We start from the raw sequence: 25419 nt of genomic DNA, 5'->3' as shown, positions 1-25419 counted from the left end.
AAAATAAATTAAATAAAAAAACCCCGAAAGAATAACTCTTCTTATAAAGTTTTTAAAAAAAAAAAAAAAAAAAAAAAAGAAAAAAAAAGGAGAATAAAATAAAGCAAATGAAAGTTATGGAGTTATTATTTATCATGCAATTCATTGATTTATTGTGACAACCCTAAGCCAAATGGCCAATTCTTTTTTGATATAAAAACAAAGAAAATAAACATTCAAGTTGCAATATAGGCTTTAGCAGCTCTTTCGCTGTTTGGGTCTAAAAAGACTAAAAGGAAAACAGTATGAAAGAGATACAAATGAAGAAAGAGGAGACAGAGAAAACTAGCAGAAGGACTTTAGATATAAGAACGAACAAGCTGGGATATGCAGGCAGAATGCAATTCTGCTGAAAGAGGCAGGAATACAGTTAGCAAAGAAACCGTGTTGAATGCATTTTTACTTCAATGCAGACTTTCGTATTGAATAGTTAACATTTATATTTCTTGGCCTCAAAAAGAGAGGGATTGTCTGTTAATGAAACTAACTAAAGAAGCGTGAACAGCTCTAGAATGTCCTGGTAGATCAGTGCACTGACCCAGTGGACCAGAACCAGTTGATGACATGGCTTCCCACATCATCACTGGAGTTCAGTCAACTCATCCTCTGCGATCAAGAAGGATTTGGACTCTGAGCTCTTATTTTTGAACCGTTACAACAACAGTTAGAACATTTTCGTGTTGTATTGTCACTTCAACACAAACAGCGACGGAGCCTCAGCGTACCTTCCAGTTTTGCGTACTCTGACAGGCGTTGGTAGTTGACTATGGCAGCCTGTTCCAGACATTTCCTGATCACAGCTTTGACGTCTTCTTGTGGGACTGGTGTCACAACATCTTTCATCAGAACCTTCCCAAAATAAAGATTACAACATAGTTACATGTGTCAAAAAAATGTTTCTCATAAATACAAAGCAAATGCATGTTAATAAAGTTGAATTACAAAAGTAATGCTCTTTAAAGTAATGACATTCTCCCCTGCTAAGAAAGTTTGACTGCATTAGAGGGTTTCCATCTGGTTATTTATTCATTTTTTCTATTCTGATCCAAATATGTACAATAATAGTGGTCCATCCTACACACAGAACCACAAAACTATCCCCACGTGAGTCTAAAACAAGTTATAGTTGCAGGTGAGATTATGGTTCTTTGAGTCAAAATATAGTGAAGTGGTTCAAATAAACAGCAGTGGTGTTGTCTTGATTTATTTAGCTTATAAATCTAACATTTTATGCTGGTCAGCAGTATGAATGGGAAATTCTGAACACAGAAAATATGTTCTGATAAAAATATAAAACAATTCAACGGATGATCATTTTTGAAGTTTCTGTCTGTCTGTATAGCTCTAGTCTTCCAGAAAGAAAAAATATTTTACTCTCAACATTCTTTCAGCTTTTAGCAGCTCAACTCTTTCCATGATGTGGAATGTTCCAGAACTCTGTATATAGACAACCAAAGACACTCCAGAACTGGGAAAACTAAGGAAAAAGCTAGAATTTCTAGAAGAGTCAGAAACGAGCACAATAAAACTATTAGAGCAACATGGCCAAAATATACAAACAATTAGAGAACAGAGAAGCTATATATATATATATATATATATATATATATATATATATATATATATATATATATATATATATATATATATGTCTTACCAAAAATGTTAGTGATTATAAAATATGACGTACCCGTTCAAGCAAGGACAGAGTTGCTTTCAGTGCTCCCTCTGGTCGTCCAAATGGAAAACAGTATCTAACAAAAGAATGAGTTACTTTTTTAATCATTATTATTTTCAAAATCTCAAATATTCTCAACGTTTTCAAAGTCTTGACATGTTGTCTTTGATCCGATTTTTACCTGAAATGTGTAATCTGGTTCTCCAGAAGCACTCGTAGTCTCTCTTTGATTTCTTCAAAACGCTCCTTTTCCTCCACAGTCACCGTGCCGATCCCATCGGGTCTGAAAGACGATTACAACGAGAACGACAACGAGTAGACCACAGAGAGTACCGACAAGGCTTAAACCTAATGTACCGCACAAGAAAGGAAGCATGAATATAACAGCTCAGGCTTCAAGAAAATATCCATTCATCTGCCACTAACAGAATGTAGATAGTCTAAAGATGTCTAAAGACCAGAAAAGCAGGAGAATCTACCAAACAAGCACAGGGAAACCATTCAGAAAAAAAAAAAAGAGAAACAGTTGAATTGATTTCTTTTTGTAACTTGACAGTCAAAGCAGAGGAAAGGTGAGAACATTTGAGAGTGACAGGAAAAGCAAAGTGTCACAGGATCAGCAGTAATTTGGTCTGACTCCAACTAGCATGTGGATGGCGTGAGACCAGAGGGGGAGGCTCATGCTGAGCTGCTTCAACAATGTGGAGCAGCATGTGAGGAGTTCCGACACATTACGTTAGATGATTGGTTATGTTATGTTCTTCTCAGATGCTCTATGCAAATGCAGCATTGGAAAGGGAGGTGTGTGTGGGAGGGGCGATGGCTTTCTGAAATGTTAACAATAAAAAGGAAAATCCAAGAGGAAAAAATCTGTGATAGGCTGATTGTTTAGTTTTAATTACTGAGGCCACTGCTGGTGTTTGCTAAGTTTCTTTCGTAATTGGACTTCAGCTGAGATTGACCAAACACTTTTTCTATGAGAAGGTAATCCACAGGAAATAAAGTCTGGATCTTATAATGGATGACCTGTGGTATAAAATTACTTTATTCTTCTCTGCCTATGAGTGGCTGCAGAAAACAATCTTTACTATTAAAACAGACAGTTTTAAAGACACAGTAAAACTGAGTCTTTTTCTTTTGACTAAAATAAAAGTTCCTAGATATTATCAAGATATAAACATCTGTCCACAAAAACATCCCCGCTCAGCCGTCTGGCATATAGTGTGTGAAGGTATGCACTTCAAAAACACAACATCTTAGCAAGTAGCTTTTGTCTAATTTTTAGTACAAATATCTTAGTACACTTAAAATAATAAAAACTAACTTAGAAGTACATTTTCAGCAAAGTACAACAGCTTGTTTTAAGTCAATAATTCATTAATATCCATTAGAAAGTGCTAGTTGCTTGGCAGATTATTTCACTTACAACAAGACATTTTTCAACATGTTAAAAGTGACATAATCTGACAGTGGAACTAGAATATTATTTTTATCAATACTAAGAAATAATTAACTTAAAATATGCTCCTATAGCTCACTGAAAAGTTTCTGGCAAGATAGTGTTTTGTACCAAAATATTTGCACTAGACAGTACTTGGTAAGATTTAGTGTTTTGCAGCGTACACACGTCTGTGAAACATTGTGTTCTGAATGGTATTCTTCTCATTTATGATTTTTTTAACACAGATCAGTTGGCGCAACATAATCTAAAGTTTCCACAAGTCTTCTAGCATGTTTATCGTTTGTGACACGGTTGTGTCTGAGTGGGCTGTGAGCAGAGTGCATGTGACAGAGCAGGCGTCGGACTGTTGGCAATGACAGTATGATGAGAAGCAGAGGACATGACACCCCCCTTCCCTCACATGTCATTTCAGTGGACAACGAGGAAGTATCTGCTGCGAGGGAGCTGCATTAAGACTCGGAGAGGTGCCACTTTTTGGTCCGCTCCTTAAAATCTTCCAGATCGTTAGGTCCGCTCGTTTTCAACACCGGGCTTTGTTTAGAGTCTGAGAATAATGTTGGTTCAATATGAAAGGGGATTAAAAAAATAAAATAAAAAAAAACGAGTGGACGTTATTAGCAAAATAAAAATGTCTCCAGGATCAGGATGAAAATAAATAAATAAATAAATAAAAATCATCTTTCTTGTCACTATAAAAGACAGGAGAAGGAGATTTCACACTAATTAAACTCCTGCAGGGCTCTGGTTTTCTTCCCCCTCGTGTTCTGTCTGACCTGTTGACCTCACTGCTCAAACGATGACAGCGAGAAAGTGAGCCATCAGTGGTAAAGATAAAGCTAGCATTTTACTGCTCTGCAGGCAACATCATGTTTTATCATCATGCTGTTGTCATAGCAACCTTGCAGATCTCTCAGGTCTTCTGGTTCTGGTTCTGTTCTGCATTCCCTAGAACCAGAACCAAACATGGAGAAGCAGCATTCAGCTTCTATGCAACACAAATCTGGAACAAGCTTCCGAAAAACTGCAAAACATCCGAAACACTGAGTTCCTTTACATTTAAACTAAAAGCTCACCTGTTAAGAGTTGCTTTTGAAACATAATAAATGAAACACTGACCAACATTCTGATGTTTAACGATGTTCTATGACTTTGTATTTTTGTGTATTTATGATGTAAAGCACATGTGTCAAACTCAAGGCCCAGGGGCCAAATCCGGCCCAACATTGCTCTTTATGTGGCCCTCTAGTCTCTAAAGGCACACATAAATGGAACTATCGAGATAACATTGTGCCTAAATATTATTTTATCAATCAATACAAAGCAGTTTTTATCTTTTTACTGCCAAATTGCATCAAACAGTCCCTCCACTTTCTTGCGAAATATTGTGGAAATTCACGCCAAATCAACAACTGAGTGCATTTATTTCTGCGCTAGTCCATAATTGTGAGTTCATTGCCAATTTCTTGCAAAAATTGTGAAAAACATTGGATGTAAGTGACGGTTTACTCCCACCTGCATTTGGCAGTATTTCTTACTTAATGTCAAGTTGTAATCCATAATGATAAGGCGAGTAAACTCGTCTTACCATAAAACTCGAATTTACCACAAATATTTCTAAATTACTACCGCAAACACTTTTTAACTGCAAAAAAATCACAAATCCTGGAGTGAATGAAAAACTTAAGAATTTATTTATATTTTACCTTTCAAACATGTTTTATCATTACATTCTGGCATAACTGGCCCTTTAAGAACATTCAAGATCTTGCTTCGGCACAAAATGAATACGAGTTTCACAGCCCTGATGTAACTCACTTCGAACTGCCTTGTTGCTGAAATGAACTTTACAAATAAATTTAACTGGTTGACAATTGATTATCCATCCATCTACCCATTTATACTTAATGTAAAGGATGTGAGTATTATGACGTTACCTACATAATTGTTGATTTCGAATTCATACGCCACATACTGAAGTCCACTTCTACATGCGTCAAGCAGAGACCTGCTCTGCCAAGTCCAGCGACGGTGCCTGGAGGTCGGGACGTGACAGGTTGACAGGCTGTCATGTGTGACGGCCCAGTATCCCAGCTGCCAGCGCTGCTATGTGTGCTACTGAGCACACATAGCATTTCACCACCACTACTCATTCACCCGAGCCTGGAGGTGCTGGCACACACCGAGATGAACTCGGCCGGCCCCCTGGCCCCGCTAAAGTGTCAGGATTTGACTTTTGTCCAGCTGAATATCGATTCTATTTAGATACGCCACTTAGCTCCGAAGTTTCCCCAAATGGAGCGCAGCAGAAGAATTGGGTTTGAGTTGAAAATGTCATCCCTGTTTTACGTCTTTAACGTAAAACAGGGAAGTTCTATGGGTTTAATGTAAAACGCCCTTGTATTTATGGTGTATTTATGTTTCTATTTATTTATCTTTATTAATTAAAGATAAATAAATAAAAGTAGACATTAAAGACTATTTATGTCTTTAATGTCAAAACATCAATAGGTTTGCGAACAAATCAGGACGAGGGCGATAGACTATCTAATCCAGCAACTGTGAGGTAGAAAAAACATTTTAAAAACAGTACTAGGATGGTTGTTGATGTTTTTTCCAAAAGAAAAAAATAAATCTGAAGTGTCGCATTCATAACTATTTAACCCTTTCAGTTTAACACCCCCAAAATGAAACCCGGTGGAAGTCATTACTGTCAGAAGAAACTGAAGGAGCTGAACACAAATGCAAGCTGCACTTTTCAGATATTTGTGAAAGAGAGAGAGAGAAGAAAGAAAAGAAAAGAAAAAAACTGCATATTTCCGATTCATAATATGTGCTTTTCTATCTTATAATCAAAAACAAAATACATTAAAGTTCCGACTATAATCTGAAAGAAGTTCTAGGGGTGTGAATACATTTTGCCAGACATGTTTACCTCTTCCCATTTGTTTGAGCTTGAACTGGTTAATATTTATTCCTCTCAAATTTGAATTTTTACATTTGCCTTGTATGCCATCTATGTTAATCTACAGCAACAAAACAACATTTGGGACTTGACTCCGGTTATGTAAAGTAGCCTCTGCATGATGAAGCCACTTACCTTCCAGGTCCTGAGAGAACCGCGGCTCTGAAGTCCTTTTTCTTTATGAACTCCATAATTTTGAGCTCTCTTTTTACAGTTTGAGTGGGGGCGTCGGGGGCGGAGGGGGTGGAGGGGATCAGAGCGTGTTCGAGTTCGGCCTGACATATCGGCCGGTTTATTAATTCAGACACACGTTGACTAAGTGCGGTTAAGAGGAAGCGGTTAAGGGTTCAGGGTACGGTGAAAGGGAAGTCATTTTGTAAATGTGGTGGGAGAGAAGAGACAAGATAAAGCACAGAGGTGAGCATGCAGGCAAAACAGAACAACAAAATGTAAAAAACAAAGACTTAAAAATAGAAATATGAAAGCAGATGCAAGAAATGACATAATATGCATATAAAGTTGTGTTCAAAATAGGAACGGTGTATTTTATCCATTCATCCATCCATCCATTTTCTTTACACCCTAGTGGGGTCGGGAGGGTTGCTGGTGCCTATCTCCAGCTAACGTTCCGGGAGAGAGGCGAGGTCACCCTGGACAGGTCGCCAGTCTGTCGCGGACGGTGTATTTTAAAAAGAACCGAAACTCAAAACCCTCATTAAATTTCATTACAATCAACAATACTAGCAATTTTTCTAATAAAAAAAAAATCAAATTTGTTCTCGTGATTTTGAACAGAAATCATGAGATTGTTTAATAAAGCATTCAGTTGTTAAAGAAACAACCAGAGCTCTGCTGTGGAAGCTTTTCAGTCCGACTTTTTACTCCAGATTTTTTGGGATGTGGTCAAGCGCTTTTTTTTTTTTTTTTTTTAAAGATACCACTAGGATAATTCATTTTTCCAGAATCAATTTGTAGCACTAGAGGGAAAAAAAAAAACCCACCTGCAGGCAGTTTGATCTTTACCTGTTTCCATGTACGTGGGAGGCACAGAAAGCATAGCTGTAGTGAAGCAGCGTGGGGTCAATCATGGCTCCATTCTCGGCCCTCTCCAGCAGATCACTAAGGTAACATAAGTGCCGATGGCAGCCTCTGACTCCATAGCGGGCACAATATTCATCCAAGACAAACACCTGGCCGGGACTGAACCAACCCTGTGGGGAAACACACACACCACGCACATGCACACACACACCCACACACACACACACACAGCACTTCTTTATGACCTCTGGAGGGGCAAGTGGGCCTGAAAATGTCCAAGCTAAGCTGCTGCTTTTAGGAGACCACTTACTACATGTGATGATATTCCACTGAAATGTAAAAAATTAACCTTCTTAACTGAAAACATTTTTTTGTTTTGTTTTCAGTTTAGAAGGTATGGATAGTCGTCTTTTTTTTTACATCACCTTAATACTTCCATTTTGGCATGAATGTTTTGAAACATGAGAAGTAAATCATGAATTTAATTGAATTATTAATGTCTCATCTCCCCGCCCCACACACACATGCACACACACATACGATTTCTCTTTAATCTATTCCAATCTATTGTCCTGACAGGCTGAGGTTCAATCTTAAACTTTAATAATGAGACCTGATTTACCCCGTCCTACTTTGGTTTACTACCTTTTTTTTGCCCATTCAACAGAATCCAAAAGCCTGAAAAACAGTTTTCCTTACCAGACAGGAATAGGAGTCATTTAGTCTGTGGTCCAAGGTGAGGCGTTGCACTAACTCAAACAGGGAGGCGTGGTCAAAGTTACACGGGTTGGCCGAGATGAACTCATCCATGCCGTGCTTTTGGGCCCGGTCAGCGTCTGAGTGCGATTTCACAACGAAACCGTCGGATGAGCAAATTGACAGGAAGAAAGAAACAGGAAGAGATGACAAATGTCAGAAGCTGGCAAAATAAAGCATCTAGATTATCATGCTTCAACACAATCATCAATGACGTCGGGAACCATAGTTTTATAAATAGATCAAAAATAACAATAAAAGCTGTTTTCGCATTTATTGTAAAAACTCTGTTTTATTACACTGGGTGAAATAGAACTGTACCGACTGCAGCCGATCTTTATAAAAAACCTGACCTGCTGATTCCAGTTTTGACTGATAATTCTTTTTGTCTGAAATGTCGCTAAATGGAGCAAGGAAGTTGCAGAGTTGGCAACAGTGGAGTGACTATTGTTAACTCAAACTAGCAGACATGACCTGGTGGGTTGGGCTAACAGTCAAACCTCTCAGGGGAGAGCAGAAGAGGACAGCAGTTGATTTTTAGACCTTTGCTGAGGTAGATGAGATCGGAGGATAAGATTGGCTTCACATGTAAGTATCAGCCGATCACCGATCTCCCGAAATTAAGGAAATCGGCACCAATAAATTGGCTGGCCAATAAATTTGTGCACCCGTGGAGTAAAAGCTTTTGTAACTATGAAGGACTAATCAGGGCTATCAGTTCTAAAGATTTATTTTCTGACTCATCTTAAGTGAAACGGACCAAAGTTATCCTCATCTAGCTTTACTTTTCATATCAAACACAGTCTCAGTATTAACCTGGATCGCTCAGACGACGTCTTAACGTTTCAATCATTTATGCGACCCATATTGATTCTACTGTAGGTTTCCTATGAGTATCACTAGTTTGGACAAATCAGGCAGAAAGACATTCAGGATTTCAGGAGGAAACTGTCATTTTTGAAATCCCCACATATTCAGTTTCAATGCAAAACGAAGGTTCTGACTTCACATTGGACAAATCCTCTGCATCAGCGGAACACATTCCAAGTGCTGGACGCAGGCGGCGGGTGGGAGGGGACCACAGCTGCTGCCGCTGTGCTGCTGGCATGCTGCTTCACTGCATGGCTGATGTCAACAATGCACAAGTCCGCAAGACCGAGAAGACCGGACCTGTGAGGACCTGAAGGATTACAGGCACTGACAGCCGGCTGTGCAACAACAGCTTACTAAAACTGGACTTTTCATTCCAGAGCAGAGTGGGTTTGTACAGACAATGTGGGCCTGGATACATTCATATCACCTGAAAACAACTCTAAAACAATCTGAAATTTTAAAACATTTGTTTTCTTCATTTTAAAATCGTCACATCATTTGCTTTTGTCTTTTGTCCCAGACAGTTAATACTCTGTTCTGACACATTGCAGTAAATGTTCCAGATGGATCAACGCAGAAGATCCACCACATGCAAATATAGCAGCGGTTCCAAGTCCTATGAAAATGTTGTTTGTCTAAACTGCTGGGATATTATTTCAGACTCAACTTGTTTGAAACAGTGAAAATTAGTGTAAAATACATTTTGCTTTATTTTTTATTTTATTTTGGTTTCGAACATGATAGAAGTATAGAACCACATACATGAACAAGGAGAGAAAAATACATATTTTTTGCTTCACAATAATCTTAACATGCTCGAATAGCAGAAAGAAGAAGTAAGAAACTTAAGAACTCCTACCCCGTAAATTCATACAATATTTTCAGATGGACCCTCATTATTAAATAAATAAATAAATAAACATAGGTTAATTAATTTTCCATTTTATAAGGGTTTACATATACCTAAATATATGCATCCATACCCCCCCCACACACATACACATTAGCCTCAATTTACATATACACATTTGTAATATCTCTCTATATCTTGTGAAAATGACCTCCTGATATTTCCTTTTCCTTCTTTAAAATAAACCTAATAAAAGTGGCAGGAAACTAAGTGCACATGATCTCTCAACAGAACCTTAATTAAAGACATCCAAGCTTATCCTTAAAGACATACCATAATCAGAAGAACACCAAAAGGATCATGTTGATAATATTGAAGAGTAATAGAGCTGCATAAAGCCCAATTCAATTATTATCCAATTATTTATATAGAGTCAATCCACAACACTCCTTTGCATTGAATTAAAACAAAAACAGAAAAGTCAATTCAGTCTAATCCTATAGATTGACTTACAGTCAAATCTTTTTTTTTTACCCCAATTGATCCTGATTACCAAACAACAGTCAGGATCAGTTCATTATTCAAATCCGCTGGACTCTATTAAGCTTTTTTTATATTGTCATCAGGGCTCTGTTGGATACTTCCCTGTTTGTCCAAAGCGACGGTGACAAAGCCAGAAAGTTTTAGTTGGTGGACCCTGTTTAAATTTAGTCCTGAACGGATAGCGGACACAGGCTCTCCCCCATCAGTCGACGCACACCGAGGGTCGATGTGAGCAGAGGTTATACTTAGCTACACGGCAATAGGAGATTTGTCAGCCAACGTCCTCTTCACTGCTTATCGAAAACACCCCAGCTGTCAGTCAACAAGCAAAACAATGAGCTGGAAGCTGATTTTGTCCCCTAAACAAGTCGCTGCACCCCACCCCGTTACCCTCCCCGCCCCCCTAAAAATCAAAAAAGGTGACATTGTGGTGCCCCTTTGGTTTGTAGCTGGTGGGCTGTCAGGTCTATTTGATGTGAGTGAGCGGGAGTGGAGGCGGGAGGGCTGGACAGTAACATGCAGTGACATTAGTCACCCCCGTCCGTCTGGGCTGGAGAAGGATGGCCCTGGCAATGATTGATTGGTGATATTCATTTATAGATCCGACTAAGACAAACTGAGGGGCTGTGTCCCGGACTTGGCTTTGGTCAATCACAAACATTCTGTGCTATTTAAAGTCTGGCTTGCTTTTTTTCTTTTTTTTTTTTTCTTTTGATGGACCACTCAAATCACGGAAAAGTAAAAGAAATCTCAGGTTGTTCAGTTATGACAGTAGAAAAGGTTAGTCTAAATGGTCAAAATGAATCTGGTTAATGTTCCACAAGCTTCTCACAAAACCTCCAACAACTTCATGGTCCATTAGCGGAAAGTGTGAACAGACGTTCTGGTTTCTGCTTAGATTCCTTCAAAAACGGCTCAAAGGTCTAGCAGATGTTTACTAAGACTGAAAGCTTCACCGTCTGACCGGTGCAACACCGCCTGAATCCTCATCAGTGGACGTTTCAACATGGATGGATTTGATGTTGTTCAGTCCGGTTTCGGTGCTCAGACTACAGACTGAACATTCAGAGACACAGAGAGGCAGTTACAAAGCCAGCCTTCTGGTCTGTCCTCCACCTGAAGAACATTTCTGGGGTTAAAGGATTAATGTCCCAGCAAGATTCAGAGAAACATAGATCGACAGATTAATTCTGGTCCGGATTGTAATTCCATTACTTCTCTTTACTTTGCCACTTCAAAGTAATGTTTTTGTTTGTCTGTTTATTCTGTTATATTTATGTCATGTAAAGCATTTTGAGCTGCCTTGTTGTTGAAATGTGCAGTATAAACTGAATGACTGGACAATATTCCCTGGTCAATCATACAGCGAGATTATAGTCTGTCAGCAATAACACTATAAACAATAAATGTTTATGACATTCAGATTTTACTCTTGTTACCCAATGTATTCATACTGAGTGACATCTATCTATACATTCTGAAAGTAAATGTTGGATTTTTATTACTCAACATTTCGAAAGCCAACAAAATGTGATTATTTCCATGGTCTTTACATAAATCAGTGAAACACTGCAGCAAAACAACTACTTTCCTTATTGTCATAAAAGCTACAGTACAGCTGTAATCTTCTTCTGAAGTGTCAAAGCAAAACTGTCAATGTAGGAAACGGAAACTGTAAAGCTCAATTTCACATGTGCACAGCGAAGCTTTCAGAGTTTTCTTTGTTGTTGCAATGTTTTAGTGTTTGGTGGGGAAGTCGGCGGCCGGGTGTCAGAGGCGACGCAATCTTATATTATTGCACTGATGCATGTGCGAACTGACACGCAGTTATTTGGTAACATTGAGCGAATGCTGCCCAATTTAATTGTGTGGCAGCCACACTGTATTATTCATGACCTGGCACTTTTAACTTAGTAATTACCAGCTGCTGGGTCTCAGTGGGACTCCAGGGGTTGTGTCAAAAACAGCTCTCTCAATAAATTCACTTATGCAAATGCAGGAGTATTTCTTCATAAGCCGACCTGCTTTTATTTCTCTTTTATGTGTATACTCTTTGGACCATTACGAAAAAAAATTTAAAACATCCCCTCTGGCCCCCCTCATCACTGTTCCATGTGTAACATTTGCTGAATCCCGTTTCCTGTTTGACATTGATGAAGTATCTACCACACGGCACAAACAAGTACCAATAAAAAGGTGAGAACAGAGCCAAATAAAGCCATATTTGCTCTGACTCAACGCGGAATGTTTTTAACTCAAAAAAAAAAAAAAAAACTTACAGAACTGGGATATGGGCGCATCGAGTTGCGGGGCAGTGCCGCTCCTGGAATTCAGCTTCTGGACCTGGGTGGGGGGCACCGGCTTGTGGGACTGGCCGGTGGCCCTGTACATGGCCTGCACCCATAAGATGCGGTCCTGCTCGTCGTCGCTGGCAAATATCACAGTGTCGCCCTCTTTCACAGCGTTGAAGAACGTCCGGCCGCCTTCCAGACCTGAAACATGGCCAGAGGCACTCAGAAGGTGGCAGCAACGTTATTCGTATAACAGTTGGTTTTGTCACTGCAAAAACTAAGCATGGGTATGTGTTATACAAACCTGAAATAAGACTGGTAAAGGTCATATTTAGGTCTGTCAAGAAAAGAAATTTTGCCGGACGATACATTGTTCCAGACATTATTGCGATAAATGATAATGATGTTTTGAGACCATTGTCAAATAATATCAGAGTACATGATAATAATGCAGGAACACATTGTCAAAGATCAATAAACTGTAAACTCTAATGAACATTTAACAACTGGAAAACATTTTAAATATCCATAATAAATAAACAAAACAACAGAAACAACAAATAAAATGAATTATGAAATCTCTGTAAACAAAACTGTTCTTCAAACTAAGTGGCTAGTTGAGACCAAAACGCCAGACTGAAGACTTTTATCATCCAGTTTTTGGTAGAAAGAGAGAAAATCATGCAAATGTAAATTATTAAGCTTGGTTTAAATTATCATGTGATTGATTTATTAGTTGCTGTGACAGGCCTAGTCATATTAAACAGAAATCTGTTCAGAAATGCTCGTCATTAGAGCATTACAGTGAACGGTGGAGGTCAGAGAAAACAGCGGCCCGTTGTTAGCCAATATCCATTAATACTTGAGACCACCTCATAAAACACTTAGACCTGCCAATTTTAATAGCTCAAACACCAATTATACTTTAATTTACTTTAATTTCCAGCAGAAAACATGAAATAAGACAGAGTAGGAGGGGTTGGATCACAGCTGTATAATAACATACACAGAAGCTAGTATGGTATTAACATTATTTTTGCAACTTTGTTTTATTTTCACAAAGCTAGCTTAAGACAATCACACGCTAAGCACTGAATAAAAGCAGGCCTGCATCACATGTCATATCCAAATAACACAAGTAATCAGACAAAGAGGGAGATGATGCTCCCACCAAACAACATATAGAACAGCTGTTTTTTTCTTACCAGAAATAATCCAAGGTCAATATTGGAGAATATTTAGTGCTGTTCAAATATCAGTGCAAACAGTTTCAGGTGCAAAACATGACAGAAACAGTGAAACAGACCCGTCTGAAGATACAACCCCTATTCTACTTTCAGTTTGTGCCGTCAACAGAGCTAACTTCCCAGCATCGCATATCTGAACTGTAATTAAAGAAAAACACTAGAAAGGCTAGCATCCATTTTCATTAGTTCTGTACCATGTAATTATTTTTATTTAATATGTTTTTAGTAGAAAACCTAATAATTATGTTCTTTTAACGCTTTTAAAATCAGCTTTCTTTTACACCTCAGCAGACGCCCCCTGTTTTCAGACAGTTTAAATTGAAAGAGCAGTGCATGTGTTGATACAGAGCAATGCAGGGTTCCAGTTGGTGCTGCATATTATTATAGATTTTTTTTAACTACATGTATGTTTTATTATTATTATTATTATTATTATTATTGTTGTAATTACAGCAGCACCCCGTCTAACTGTTGGTTGGTCTTGGCTCGTCTCACCTGGCTGAGGGTCAGTGTAGTCCACAGTGTAGCCGTCCAGCTGCAGAAGCTCCACCGGCTCGGCCTTCTTCTCTCTGTAGCTGCACATCGCAAAGGTGTACTGGCTCACCTGCACCAGTTAAACACACAGAGGACATGGTCTCTTAGCAGTCAGCCTGATTCACAGGCCAGAACACCATTATGCTATATAATTACCCAATCACATATAACAATAGTGAAAGCAAAGGACAAACAAGACAGAATATTCACAAATATTTATTTCATTTTTTTAAAACGATGATTGTAACATACTCATGTTAAATCTTACTGGTAAGATGCAAAGTCTTACGTATTTTTTCTCTGGTTTCTAATACAAATATCTCAGAACACTTGAAATAAGACAAAACTAACTTACAAGTAACTTTTCAACAAGATATCAGAGCTTGTTTTAACTCAATAGCTCCTTAATATTGATGAAAAAAATACTGGTTCCACTGGCAGATTATTTCACTTATAACAAGACATTTTCCCCCATTATAACCTTGGATCTATGATTTTATTGAAGTGACAAATTCTAAGTATTTCTAAATCTGCCTTACAGTGTGATCTATTATTATGGTATTATTTTACCACACAGCCCCACGTTTGTTTTTAGGGTATCATCTTGCACGGTACTGTATGAATGACACAGATATGAAAACATGTGTTTCTTGCAGTGTTAGAAATAATACACGTGTGAATGTGTTCCTACAGGGTGTGGCGGTGGCGTTAACAGGTTGGCACTTGTGTATGAGGTTATTACAGATTTTTTTTTTTTTTTACTTTTTTTTATTTTAAATTAGGAATTGCCTGAAGTCTGAGGTGACAGATACGGGGTAAGGCATACCATGTAATAGTGTTAATGAAAGCTTTGGAGGTTTGGAAGCAAAGATCAGCAGCCCGAGCCTTTTTATTTATTTTTAATGAAAGCGATGAAAACTTTACAAAGCTGGTTTTACCAACTAAATAAGTTAACTTACCAGCCTACTAAACGTAGATGTGTAGAAATAGTTAGCTCCTTTAAATCCACCCCTCCATGCAGAGCAGACATGCATTTTATATAAAGATAAATACTACAAAACAAGTTGAAATATTAAAACACAATGTTATTACTTATTTAAAATGGAGAATTAGTATTTCTGGTGACTTCTACATAGAAAGAAAAGAAACAGTGAAGATGTAACACATGTTAAGAAGTGATTTTTTTTTTCTACCAAGTTGTTTTGTAGAGTCTACAAAGACTAACGTAAAACTCAATCCATCTTTAAATTACCACATGGAGCCACAAAAAGAAACACAATACATTAACAACGACATTAAAATTACCAATGTGGCTCCAGTAATATGAACAATAAAATGACCCAGTAGCACTGAAGGTATGAATTATTTGCTAAAAAAATTTCAGCAAGTGGTCAAGTGTGTGAATTGTAATCCCTGACAGTCACACATGGCCTTCAGAATTTTTTCGTCACATTTTAAAACAACTGTCGATGATGAAAAATATTCCATTTGATGCGACCCCTGCGTTGAACTTTAAGAAACTGAGTCATCTATTGCACCTTAATTATTTAAGGCACAATATTATGTGTTTTTTACATTGTGCCATTTTATAGCACAGTCAAATAATTATGTTAATTTCAATTGTTAAGTAAATACCATATATCAAATATGACTTAAAAGAGAATATATTTCTCAATTTAACACCTTGAAATTGGACCCCTTCATTGCTAATACCTCCTGCTCTTGGTGCAGTGCTCCTTTATTAACCCTTTAACCAAGATTTTACCAGTGTTGCACTGAGAAGCAGCTCCTACAATGAGCTCAGCAGATGTGCAGCTCCACCAGGTGTTTGCTAATTCCTGCTGGCTAGTCTGACGGAGCTGAGTGGTGGAGTCATGGGGAAATGAACTTGGAAACTGCAGCTCCAATAAGGAGCTGAGCCTCGCTGCACCCAGACATTTTGCACAGCTGAATGGTTGCCACGGGAGATTCGAGGAGTTCTCAAACATGGATGGATAAAATCAAGGCAACACTGCAGGTGTGTTTACATAACACTGACCCTTGAAGACATTTTAGTAGCAAAGTTAGTACAGCTTCCACCTTTATTTCCCAGCAGGAAATAAAGAAAATCAGCAGAAAAGCACACAATGTGAGTGCAAACAGAAGCAAATAAAGAAACTAATATCCTGAAACTAATATCATTACAGTATGGGGATGAAGCTAATGTCATTGATTCTTCCAGAATTTGGCTGTGTTCTGGGTTTGTGAGAAGATGTGTGAGGGGTCATTCCCTAGACAAACTATGAACTCCTTCAGAAGAAAAATGTGTTCCTTCGTTGACTTGGAGCTTCTCCTGTAGTCTGCTGCTTGTGTTCAACCTGAAAATTTAAGCCACAACTAAAATATATTTCCTTTAAAATTGCTGAGGACTGAACACAGGGCTGGTCCAAGCATTTTTAGGACCCTATTCAGATTTTTATTTGGGGACCCCCCATACTAACTACAACATCAGATGCTCTGTCATTCCTAAGCTACTCTATGTGTGTAACATACCTGCTATGCATAATTAATAATTGCCTAATGTCATACCAGCAGTATCATGGCAATCGATTTTAACTTTACATGAGTGACAAACTAAAAAAATGTTGAAATGCAAAGTGGTATTTTTGGAGTGCCATATTATTTTAGCTATTTGCAATACCAGCTAATAAACACTACATTTACAGTAAAAGTTAAGTTTGATATATTCTATTTTCCCAACAGCAGGGATTAACCATTATTTGTGTAACAACTACAAAAAGAATATAGAAAATGATTTTCCACCTGTAATTGCATTTAGTTTATAATTTTTTTTTAAATATGCTAGCTTTGTGCCCCAGCCGCTTTACTCACATATGTACGCCTCAAACACAAATTTCAACGACAAACTGATATAAATGGATATAAATCCTTCCCTGAATATCCACTCAGTCCCGTCCTGAGCCCAAACATCCTGGAGGGTTTTTCCTGTAAAAGTCAGTTGTTTCAATCCAAAACCTTTCAACGGTTACGTAGCTAGAGGGATTTCAGCAAAGGGAAAATTTGATACAGTTCACTGGTTTTGTTAAAAAGGAACCCGTTTATGAACTGATATCTGACACTTGAACTGCATTTTAATTGGTTCAAACTAGATACAAGAAAATCACTGCAATCTGTTGGCTGTAAATACAAGGATGATGTTTTTTTTTTTTTTTTTTTTTATTGAATCAGTTGACATTAGTGCAGTTTGCCAGTCACGCCAGACTATCGTCAAGAACCGGCGAGCGTGGCCGGTCGGCTGCTGTTGCCGTGACTACTGCCACGAGTGGCAGCTCTCACTCTTGCTCCTGCCACACTCTGTTTGTGTGTTCGCGTGGTAGCGAGTGTGTGTGCAAAGTTAGGTGGGGGACGGGGTGGCTGGTTATATGTTGGGTTTCCCTTGTGCTGGTGACAACTGAGATTCCCTAAGACAGTACTGATGACACCTAAGGCCATCATGGAAGAAGCTGGACTAACTCTGCAGCAGCTCCTTGGCCTCCAGGACCCCACAGAGGCAAATCTAAACTACTCTGCCACTCCCCCCCCCACTCTCTCATTCCCCCACTACCACCACCCACCCACCCTAAAACACACAATTTCCTGTCAGTCTGCTTTTCCCACTCACACTCGCTCAGCTGTCAGTCAGCTAAAATGAAGATGAAGAATTAGAACATAAGGAGTAGTTCCTCTGATACATTTAAGGGTATTTCAATGTTAACATAATTGTTTTTATGATCTCTTAATGTTTTACTGTAAAGTATAGCATAAAAAGCTTTTCCTCTTTAGCAACATCTAATTTTATTGTGAGAAATTTCAGGCAAAATGTTCCCGTCTTAAACATCACTAACACTGCTATACTTGGGGAGTCTATGAAGGTTCAAAACAATTGAAACCCATAATGATAATTAATTTTCACTCATAAAAAGATGTCAAGCAACAGGTTTATGAACAAAAACAATTGTGTTTACTTCCTGGATCTGAAACTCCAACCCACAATCACTTCAAATAAGGACTTCCATGTATAAGAGCCAAGTCTTCTGACTTAGGGAACATATCACATCATCATCATCATCTCATCTTATGTGTCTGGAAAGAATAGATTGAGATCTTGCACATAAATAAACATATTCCACTACCTTGATGTTTTTTAAGCATGTTGTTCTTTGACCGGTTTTCTCTTTGTTGTGTTTGTTGTTGTAGTTAGAGGAGAATTATAAAGGTTCGACCATGTTGAACAACTTAAAAGTTTGCATTGAACAACAACAGTTGTTTTTGCTGCATTTAAAATGTTTTTAGGCTTTTGTCAAATAACATGGAATATTTATCATAAACCTTTTTTACTGTCTTTTTTTTCTTTTTCTACTGTTACAAAATCAACTTTTGACAAATGCATAGAAGTATTCTAGTACTGCACTAATCTAACAAACCAACCAACATTGCAAACTACCAAGCTCCAAAATACTAAATCAAATGTGAAGAAACATTTTTAGTCGCAGTACAGACAGAGCAAACATCACCAGGGGCTGCGAAGCAAAGAGCTGCTACTAAAATGCAGGAAGTCCCCCACCAACCAAACATTTGAAGAACGTTGGTTGGTCAAGATGTAGGAGAGGAAATGCTGCCCTTAAATACAGTTGACTCCCCTGGTGGTCATTTTTATATTGAGGTGCCCCCCCCTACCTCTCCTGTTTTAAATTCACTATATAACAACATGCAACAACTCCATTTTTTAGCGGGCGGAGAAAGTCTTGGGGTCTTTTCACACCACCATTCTCTGTGATTTGGGGTTGTAGGCTGGGATGAGAAGCAGGTCAGGTGATGGGAGGGCTGGACTGCGGTTGGGCATTGGGTCCAGTGGGTCAGCTGTAGCTGGGCCTGGTGCTTTGATTCTCTGGGGGTCGTTTGGATTTTGAGCATGGTTGGGCACCGGTGGGTCTGTGGTGTGGGATTGGTGGGATATCAGGTGTTTGGTTGGCTACGCCAGCGTTCCTTCACTGCTTCTCCTGCTGCACTGGCCCCCAGCTCAGAGCCACCTGTGGTCACACTCGGGTTCGGTGTATAGAACACCTTGTGACAGTGCTAGTGTAAGCTGCTAGAAGAGCAGTAGAGGCCGTGGGTGCTGTGTGCCTCCCCAGGAGTTCTCCTTTGCTCCCTTCTGTGTGGGGTTGGCAGATGTCCCTGCAGTGATCCTCCAGGGACCCCCGTGCTCCAGGGGACCTCTGTATGTCTGTGACTCCAATTTTCCCAATGCCTTCCTTGGGTCTAGCCTGACATCATCTTCCTGTGCTATTCCATTCAATTCAAATCTCGCTTACAGCACAGTCTAGGCTTTCTCTGATTAACTTGGATTCCTCCAGTACAATTTCAACCAGGCTAATCAGTGACCAGAAGGAGAAACTGTGAACGATGACGTTGATTTTCTGCTGTTTTACTGTAGTTTTAGCAATGCCAGAGGAGGAACTGAACGAAGCCGAAGCCGTTCGGTCATTCAACATTGGTCATTCTTCCAAATATTGAATTAACATTAACAGACGCCTCGTTCAGATCGGCACTTCTCTCTTCACAGAAGAGCCAGCAACTTCTGGTCAGATTCAAATTGTTGAACTGAGGCATTACATACATCACTGATAAATGTTAGCAACTGGGAAAAATGTAAAACTTAAACACAGTCCACGACTCCAGGAAGCAATTGTTTCTCAGCAGCCAAGTCCAAAAGTCCAAACCTTCTGTACAAAGCAAAGCATAGAAAATGAGCTGGTTTTACCAGGATACCTTGAGTCCTAGGGGCCCAGTTTGTGGTTCTTCACACCCATTATAGAATGTTGTCATGGAGAAATATTATAAACACAAGCGTGCTCACACACACGTACACACACAAAGAGTTGTCTGGATTCTAAGGTTTACAGAGACACTTTGTTGGGCAGTGTTCATCACTAAATACATCTTCTATGAATTAGTATCATGTACTAATTCATCACAGGTTCAGTGATGGTGTTGGTATTGTTAAATATACACATATGGTTTCTCAGTTCTCTGTTTTTATCCCTCTCTTTCTGCAGGTGTAGAAGCAGACTTCTACAGTGTTACTTTCTATTCTTTATATCCTTCTTTCTTTTCTCTCTTCTGTTCTTATCTTCTCTTTTTCATTTAAACATTTTCTCCATTTTATTTTTGACCCCTTTTCCGTCTCCTTGTCCATTTCATTTGAAATAAACCCAATGCAATTTCTAATAAAATTTTTTGTAAATATATCACAAGGAACTCTGCAACGAAGGCCGTAATGCTCCACTTGTGAAAGCTAATCAGTTTGGCTTCACCTTGTTTTGTTTAGTTTTTTTACACTGGACATGTAAAAAATAAATAGCATATGCAACAGACAACATCATGAACCTTACTACTGTTAGAAATAGCTAAAAAGAAAAAAAATGTAAGGAAATTACCTGTGATATTTTAACAATGAATATTGCCTTTGTCAGAGTTGAACGTTTTTATAAGGTTAACCCATTTGAATCAAACAAATTGTGCAATCAATAAAGCTCTGGATTTTTGGTGGCCAAAAGAATATCCGCTGAGTCGTTAGCTCTGTAACACAGCAACCCAACAAACACACGCCGGTCTTTGTGTCGCCGTTCAAACTTCATGCACATCGAAAGACAGACATAAAAACAAACACATACACATGAGTGTGCAGTCTATTGACCAGTATTTGTCACTTGCTATATATTTAGCTGCGAGCAAGTGAGAGGCTTCAAGTTGGCGGTGCTCAGGCTTTTGTAGCTCCAAGTGTTAGACCAGCTAGTGTTCACTCGACTTTGTCAATCCCCTGTCAACTTGTAGCTCTGAGACATATCCTTCCTAACGCATAGGAGACAGGCCTACTGCCGCCCACCCCCTTCTCTGCTGCCTGCTGCCCACCTCCCAACGCGGAGCCACCAGGAAATGGCCTCCACCACCTCATCTCCCACACCCTTCCGCCCCCTCTCCTCCCCACAACTATCTCCTGACAAAAGCCTGCTTGACCTCTCCATCATTCATCTGACAACCAAAAGAAGACAGCTTGGCTGCATCTCTCTTTCTCACAGCGCGCCACAACATGTGGTTGGCAAAAATTTCCTTTGCATAAAGCGGCACTCGTGTCAAAGGCATCCCTGTTTCTTTGTTAATTCTTCTTTTTTAAAGACATGTTTAGAGGGCAAATTTTGTTTTTTTACTTCACCTATGAAACGATACAAAAAAAAGAAATCATCACCTATTTTAAATAAACACTTGCTTCCAGTTTTTCTTAATCAAACGTTTTGTCTGCTGTAGCCGATTAAATGGGAGTAATGATCAGACTACAGTGTGGCTGCAATTTAAATTGCGCAAAAACTTCAGTGCTAATTAGTTGGTCGTAACCAGGAAGCAGCAAATTGCCTCAACAGCCCCCGCGACAACAAGCAGAAGAAATCTTCATATGTCGTCAGTTTTTATCAGTATCAAATATCATTTTTATCAGGACCTCGACAGTGTTCATGATTTGGAGATGAAGCTTTCAAAATCTTCTTTCAAATATTTTAAGTACAATAATAATAATACTAATAATAATAATAATAATAATAATATTTTTTGTTTTCATATTTTATTTTCTAAAATAAATAAATATGCCTACCTGTACCAAGACAAAGAATCTCTTCTTCCATCTTTTCCACACATTTTTGCCAATAGCCCAAAGATACCTGTGGGGGAAAAAAGGATGTTATTTTAACAAAGAATGAATTTAACAGAATGCTTCACAGTAATTTTTTTGTGATGCTGTTTTGGCGTTAGTTTATACTGCTATCAACGTTCAACACAGATTCAATGCACCAAGGTGAAAATACTAGTGCAAACACTGACCTCTTCTGGCAGAATACTGCCACTGCAAGGAGATACAGGGCCTCTTACAAACCCAACATTTTTCTAACAGTAGATTGTAAATTTTTTATTACAAAAGATTTGATATATAGTAAAACTACAAGTTAATTTATTATACACCTGCTGCCACCAAACTAGATTAGAGAGGAATAATTATCCTTCAGAAGAAAGTTATTCAAAAACCATGTTAGACTAATCAATATAAGAGATTAAAAGGCAGCAAAAAAAAATCAATACATTCAAAGTAAAATTCTTTAAAAATAGCTATCTAAACTAGAGCAAAGTGAAACAAGAGAACTCAGTGTTTGGGACTAAACTGTGAGAGGTCAGTCGAATGAAATTGCGCTTACGTCCAAAAACAAAGAACATCCACCACCAGCTAAACAGGAAGAAAAAAGATTCCAACAGATTAAATAAATAGATTATGAAACGCCAATCTGCACCAGCCAAGAGGATGATACTTCTGTTCCTGTTTGTTCGATGAAACAAGTAGAAATGACTAAGAAAATAAATCTGTTGGCAGAAAGGCTGGGAAGTTGGTTGAACATGAGCTAGCTAAACATGACAGCCCTGTATCTTTGTGTTCTGGTTCCAAACAGACAACCAGTTTGGAAAATGGCTGTAAATCTTACAAGAATCATAAAAGTGCCCCAAAATAATTACATAACAACTGTAGCAAACATTACATATATAATTCTATCCATGTTGTAAAAACACTGAGCTACAGGTGTTCACTTTTAAATGTACCAACTATCATCCTCGTACCAATCGGTGACCACAAGAGGGAAGCAAACGTCATCTTTTGGAAACATGTAGAAGCTGATGAGCAATTTCAAAAATTGTTTGATTGTTATATCAATGTAAGGTTTTCTATGATTTGTTGAGAAGGGCATTAATAATTTTTAAGAAACACCTTTTTTTCCCCAAAACTGCTCCCACTGTTCATCCTGGGAGAGATGGCTGCTTCATTTCCTATCAGAAACACATTTAATCTAAAATCTGAGTGGTTCCACTCATTTTTTGGGGTTCAAATATAATTTATCAGTTATCTAAATCTGCTTATCGTTGCAGGGTTGCCGGGGGTTACTGTGTGTTGATTCAAGACAATATTCTGTTTACTGTTTTAAACGGTTAAAGAAATACATGTGATAAATTATAGTAATAAATATGACCTTTTAGGTGAATGTCAATAAATTGATATTAATTATCATCCATATGAAAGGTAAATGATTAATCTTTTACTATAACCTTTATTGCAATAAAATGAAGTCTTTGTGATATGAGCTCACAGCTAAATATTTTCAATTATAAGACACAAAAGTGGGGGGAAAATACCCCTGATATATTTTTGTCAATACTGAACACTCCTACCGACTGCTCTTGAATGACATAAATCATCAAAATAAACAGTCTGAACTTATGCAGACATGAGAACTGGTTTCCAAAATCTACTTTTCCAAATGAAAGGGACAGAAAGTCCAGAACTCCAATCACAGAAGAGTTCTTTTTAAGTATTTAGATGGAAATCTGACAGACGCGACAAATGCTTTAAATTGATCGCACCGATGGAGGGCATCAACACAAAGAACCCGACTGCCACTTACCCACAATGCTTCATGTTCTGTGGCTTATCCATGCGGATGGCTAGTTTTATCTTGAGCTCGTCTGGGCAGCCTTTAGACACTGCCATCTTATGGAGCTCACACTGTTTGGGACTGTTGGGAGTCGGGTGAAGCACAACCTGGAAACAGCCACATGCAAACGCTGCGAGTCAGACACACTGTGTGAGAGGAATCAAAAATGAATCCAGTGCTTGAAATGTTCTCCCACCCTTCCGAGCTCCTTATCCTCCAAAGCCAGCACTCCTGTGCTCTCAGTGAACAGCTTCACCTTCACAGCAGGCAGAGGCTGGGTGGTGGTGAAGTCACCTTGGGTTCCCCAACTACGAACAAGAACAGATGTATTAAGTAAAGTCTGTGCGGTAAACGGTGGATCTCAGGGTTAGTGATGCCTACTTACCCCCTAGGCTATTCTCTGCTAATCTATTGTTAATAGTCTGTTCATATGAAGTCCACTGAGCTTCATGTGAAGAAGCTCTGTGGACTTTGAGGATTTTAATCATAATAAACTCCCCCCAATGAATATTTAGTATATGGGCCAGTTTCTTCTGTAAAGTCTGAACTTTTTTTTTTTTTTTTTTTAGGGGTTTGCAACAAACAAATAAATACATGAAATAAATTCTCCTCATTCTGATTCTAACAACCCTTCCTAGAATGGGTCTGTGTTACTCATTCTGTACATTATACTCTGTCTCCTGGTTGTAATCCCACTGTTTTGTCTTAGTTAGATTTTCAACCATGACAGGTAACATCTTACGCGGGACTGTGATGCGGTACTGTTCCCTCATCAAAACTTTTTACTTCCTTGGATGTTTTATCCTTTTTATTGCTCTGACATATCCATCATGACTTTTTAATGCAATCTTAATGAACTAAGTGTCCTTCCAGCTGTGATTGTCGTCTTTCTTTAGTTGTGCTTTGCACATACATTGGTTTGGAGGCCTCAGCTTGGTCCGTCTGCAGCTTGTGTCCTCCTTCCACCTCCATGGTGCAGTAAACTATTCTGTTTGAAGCCAAGGACTTCAGACCCTGAACCTCCATTATCACCACCTGGAAAATAATGTTAATCATCCAAAGAGATGAAATAGTATTAAACCACGTAACAAAACACAAGTTATAGAGACTTCACTACTTTATTACTTATAAGTTTCTCATGCATCCTTTGTTCCATTTTGGTGAATGCATATATACTTGCACTGCGCTCAACAAGTACTTAGTAATGTAAGGATTTCTAAAACTTTTTTTTCTGGAAATAGTTGATTTAATCTGCAAGAAGCTGACTGCTCAGGTTGATGTAAATAACTCGATTAGTGGCACCTGCAGCTTCTGTGGGGGGATCGTTTTAAAAGCTGGAAGCTTTGAAGAACAAATTAAGAAGTCTGTGTGGAGAAGAACGACTCGCTTGCCGTAGAGGAAAAAAACCGTTCAGGTCAAGCATAGTGAGGTCATCACAATCTCTAAAGACACGGCACCAAGGAGGATGCTCCTCTACAGCAGGAGGAAGGGAATGATAAAGCTCACTTAAGACTTTAAGCAAAAAAAAAAAAAAAAAAAACACAGTCTAGTTCAAGTCTCTCGTCTCTGAACTTGTCTAT

General features: G+C 38.6%; 1 protein-coding gene across 5 annotated transcripts in view; it reads right to left on the bottom strand.

Moving 5' to 3' along the window:
• The window catches only part of cadpsa (Ca2+-dependent activator protein for secretion a), a 94999-nt gene that overhangs the window by 52463 nt on the left and 17117 nt on the right, over window positions 1-25419 (bottom strand). For all 5 annotated transcript variants that reach the window (XM_015030516.1, XM_015030515.1, XM_015030518.1 and 2 more), the window contains exons 6-16: window positions 24753-24874; window positions 24036-24147; window positions 23810-23946; window positions 21961-22027; window positions 14238-14346; window positions 12484-12696; window positions 7882-8018; window positions 7165-7352; window positions 1899-2000; window positions 1730-1793; window positions 765-888 (exon numbers count right to left, since the gene is read on the bottom strand). In XM_015030516.1, coding sequence (XP_014886002.1) covers window positions 765-888; window positions 1730-1793; window positions 1899-2000; window positions 7165-7352; window positions 7882-8018; window positions 12484-12696; window positions 14238-14346; window positions 21961-22027; window positions 23810-23946; window positions 24036-24147; window positions 24753-24874 — 1375 coding nt within the window. The remainder of the gene's footprint in view (window positions 1-764; window positions 889-1729; window positions 1794-1898; window positions 2001-7164; window positions 7353-7881; window positions 8019-12483; window positions 12697-14237; window positions 14347-21960; window positions 22028-23809; window positions 23947-24035; window positions 24148-24752; window positions 24875-25419) is intronic.

Source organism: Poecilia latipinna, unplaced genomic scaffold (genome assembly GCF_001443285.1).
Source record: "Poecilia latipinna isolate Pla-1442-1.1 unplaced genomic scaffold, P_latipinna-1.0 Scaffold185, whole genome shotgun sequence".
Lineage (NCBI taxonomy): Eukaryota > Metazoa > Chordata > Actinopteri > Cyprinodontiformes > Poeciliidae > Poecilia > Poecilia latipinna.
The sequence above is the reverse complement of the archived record's forward strand: the minus strand, read 5'-3'. Positions and strand labels throughout refer to the sequence as shown.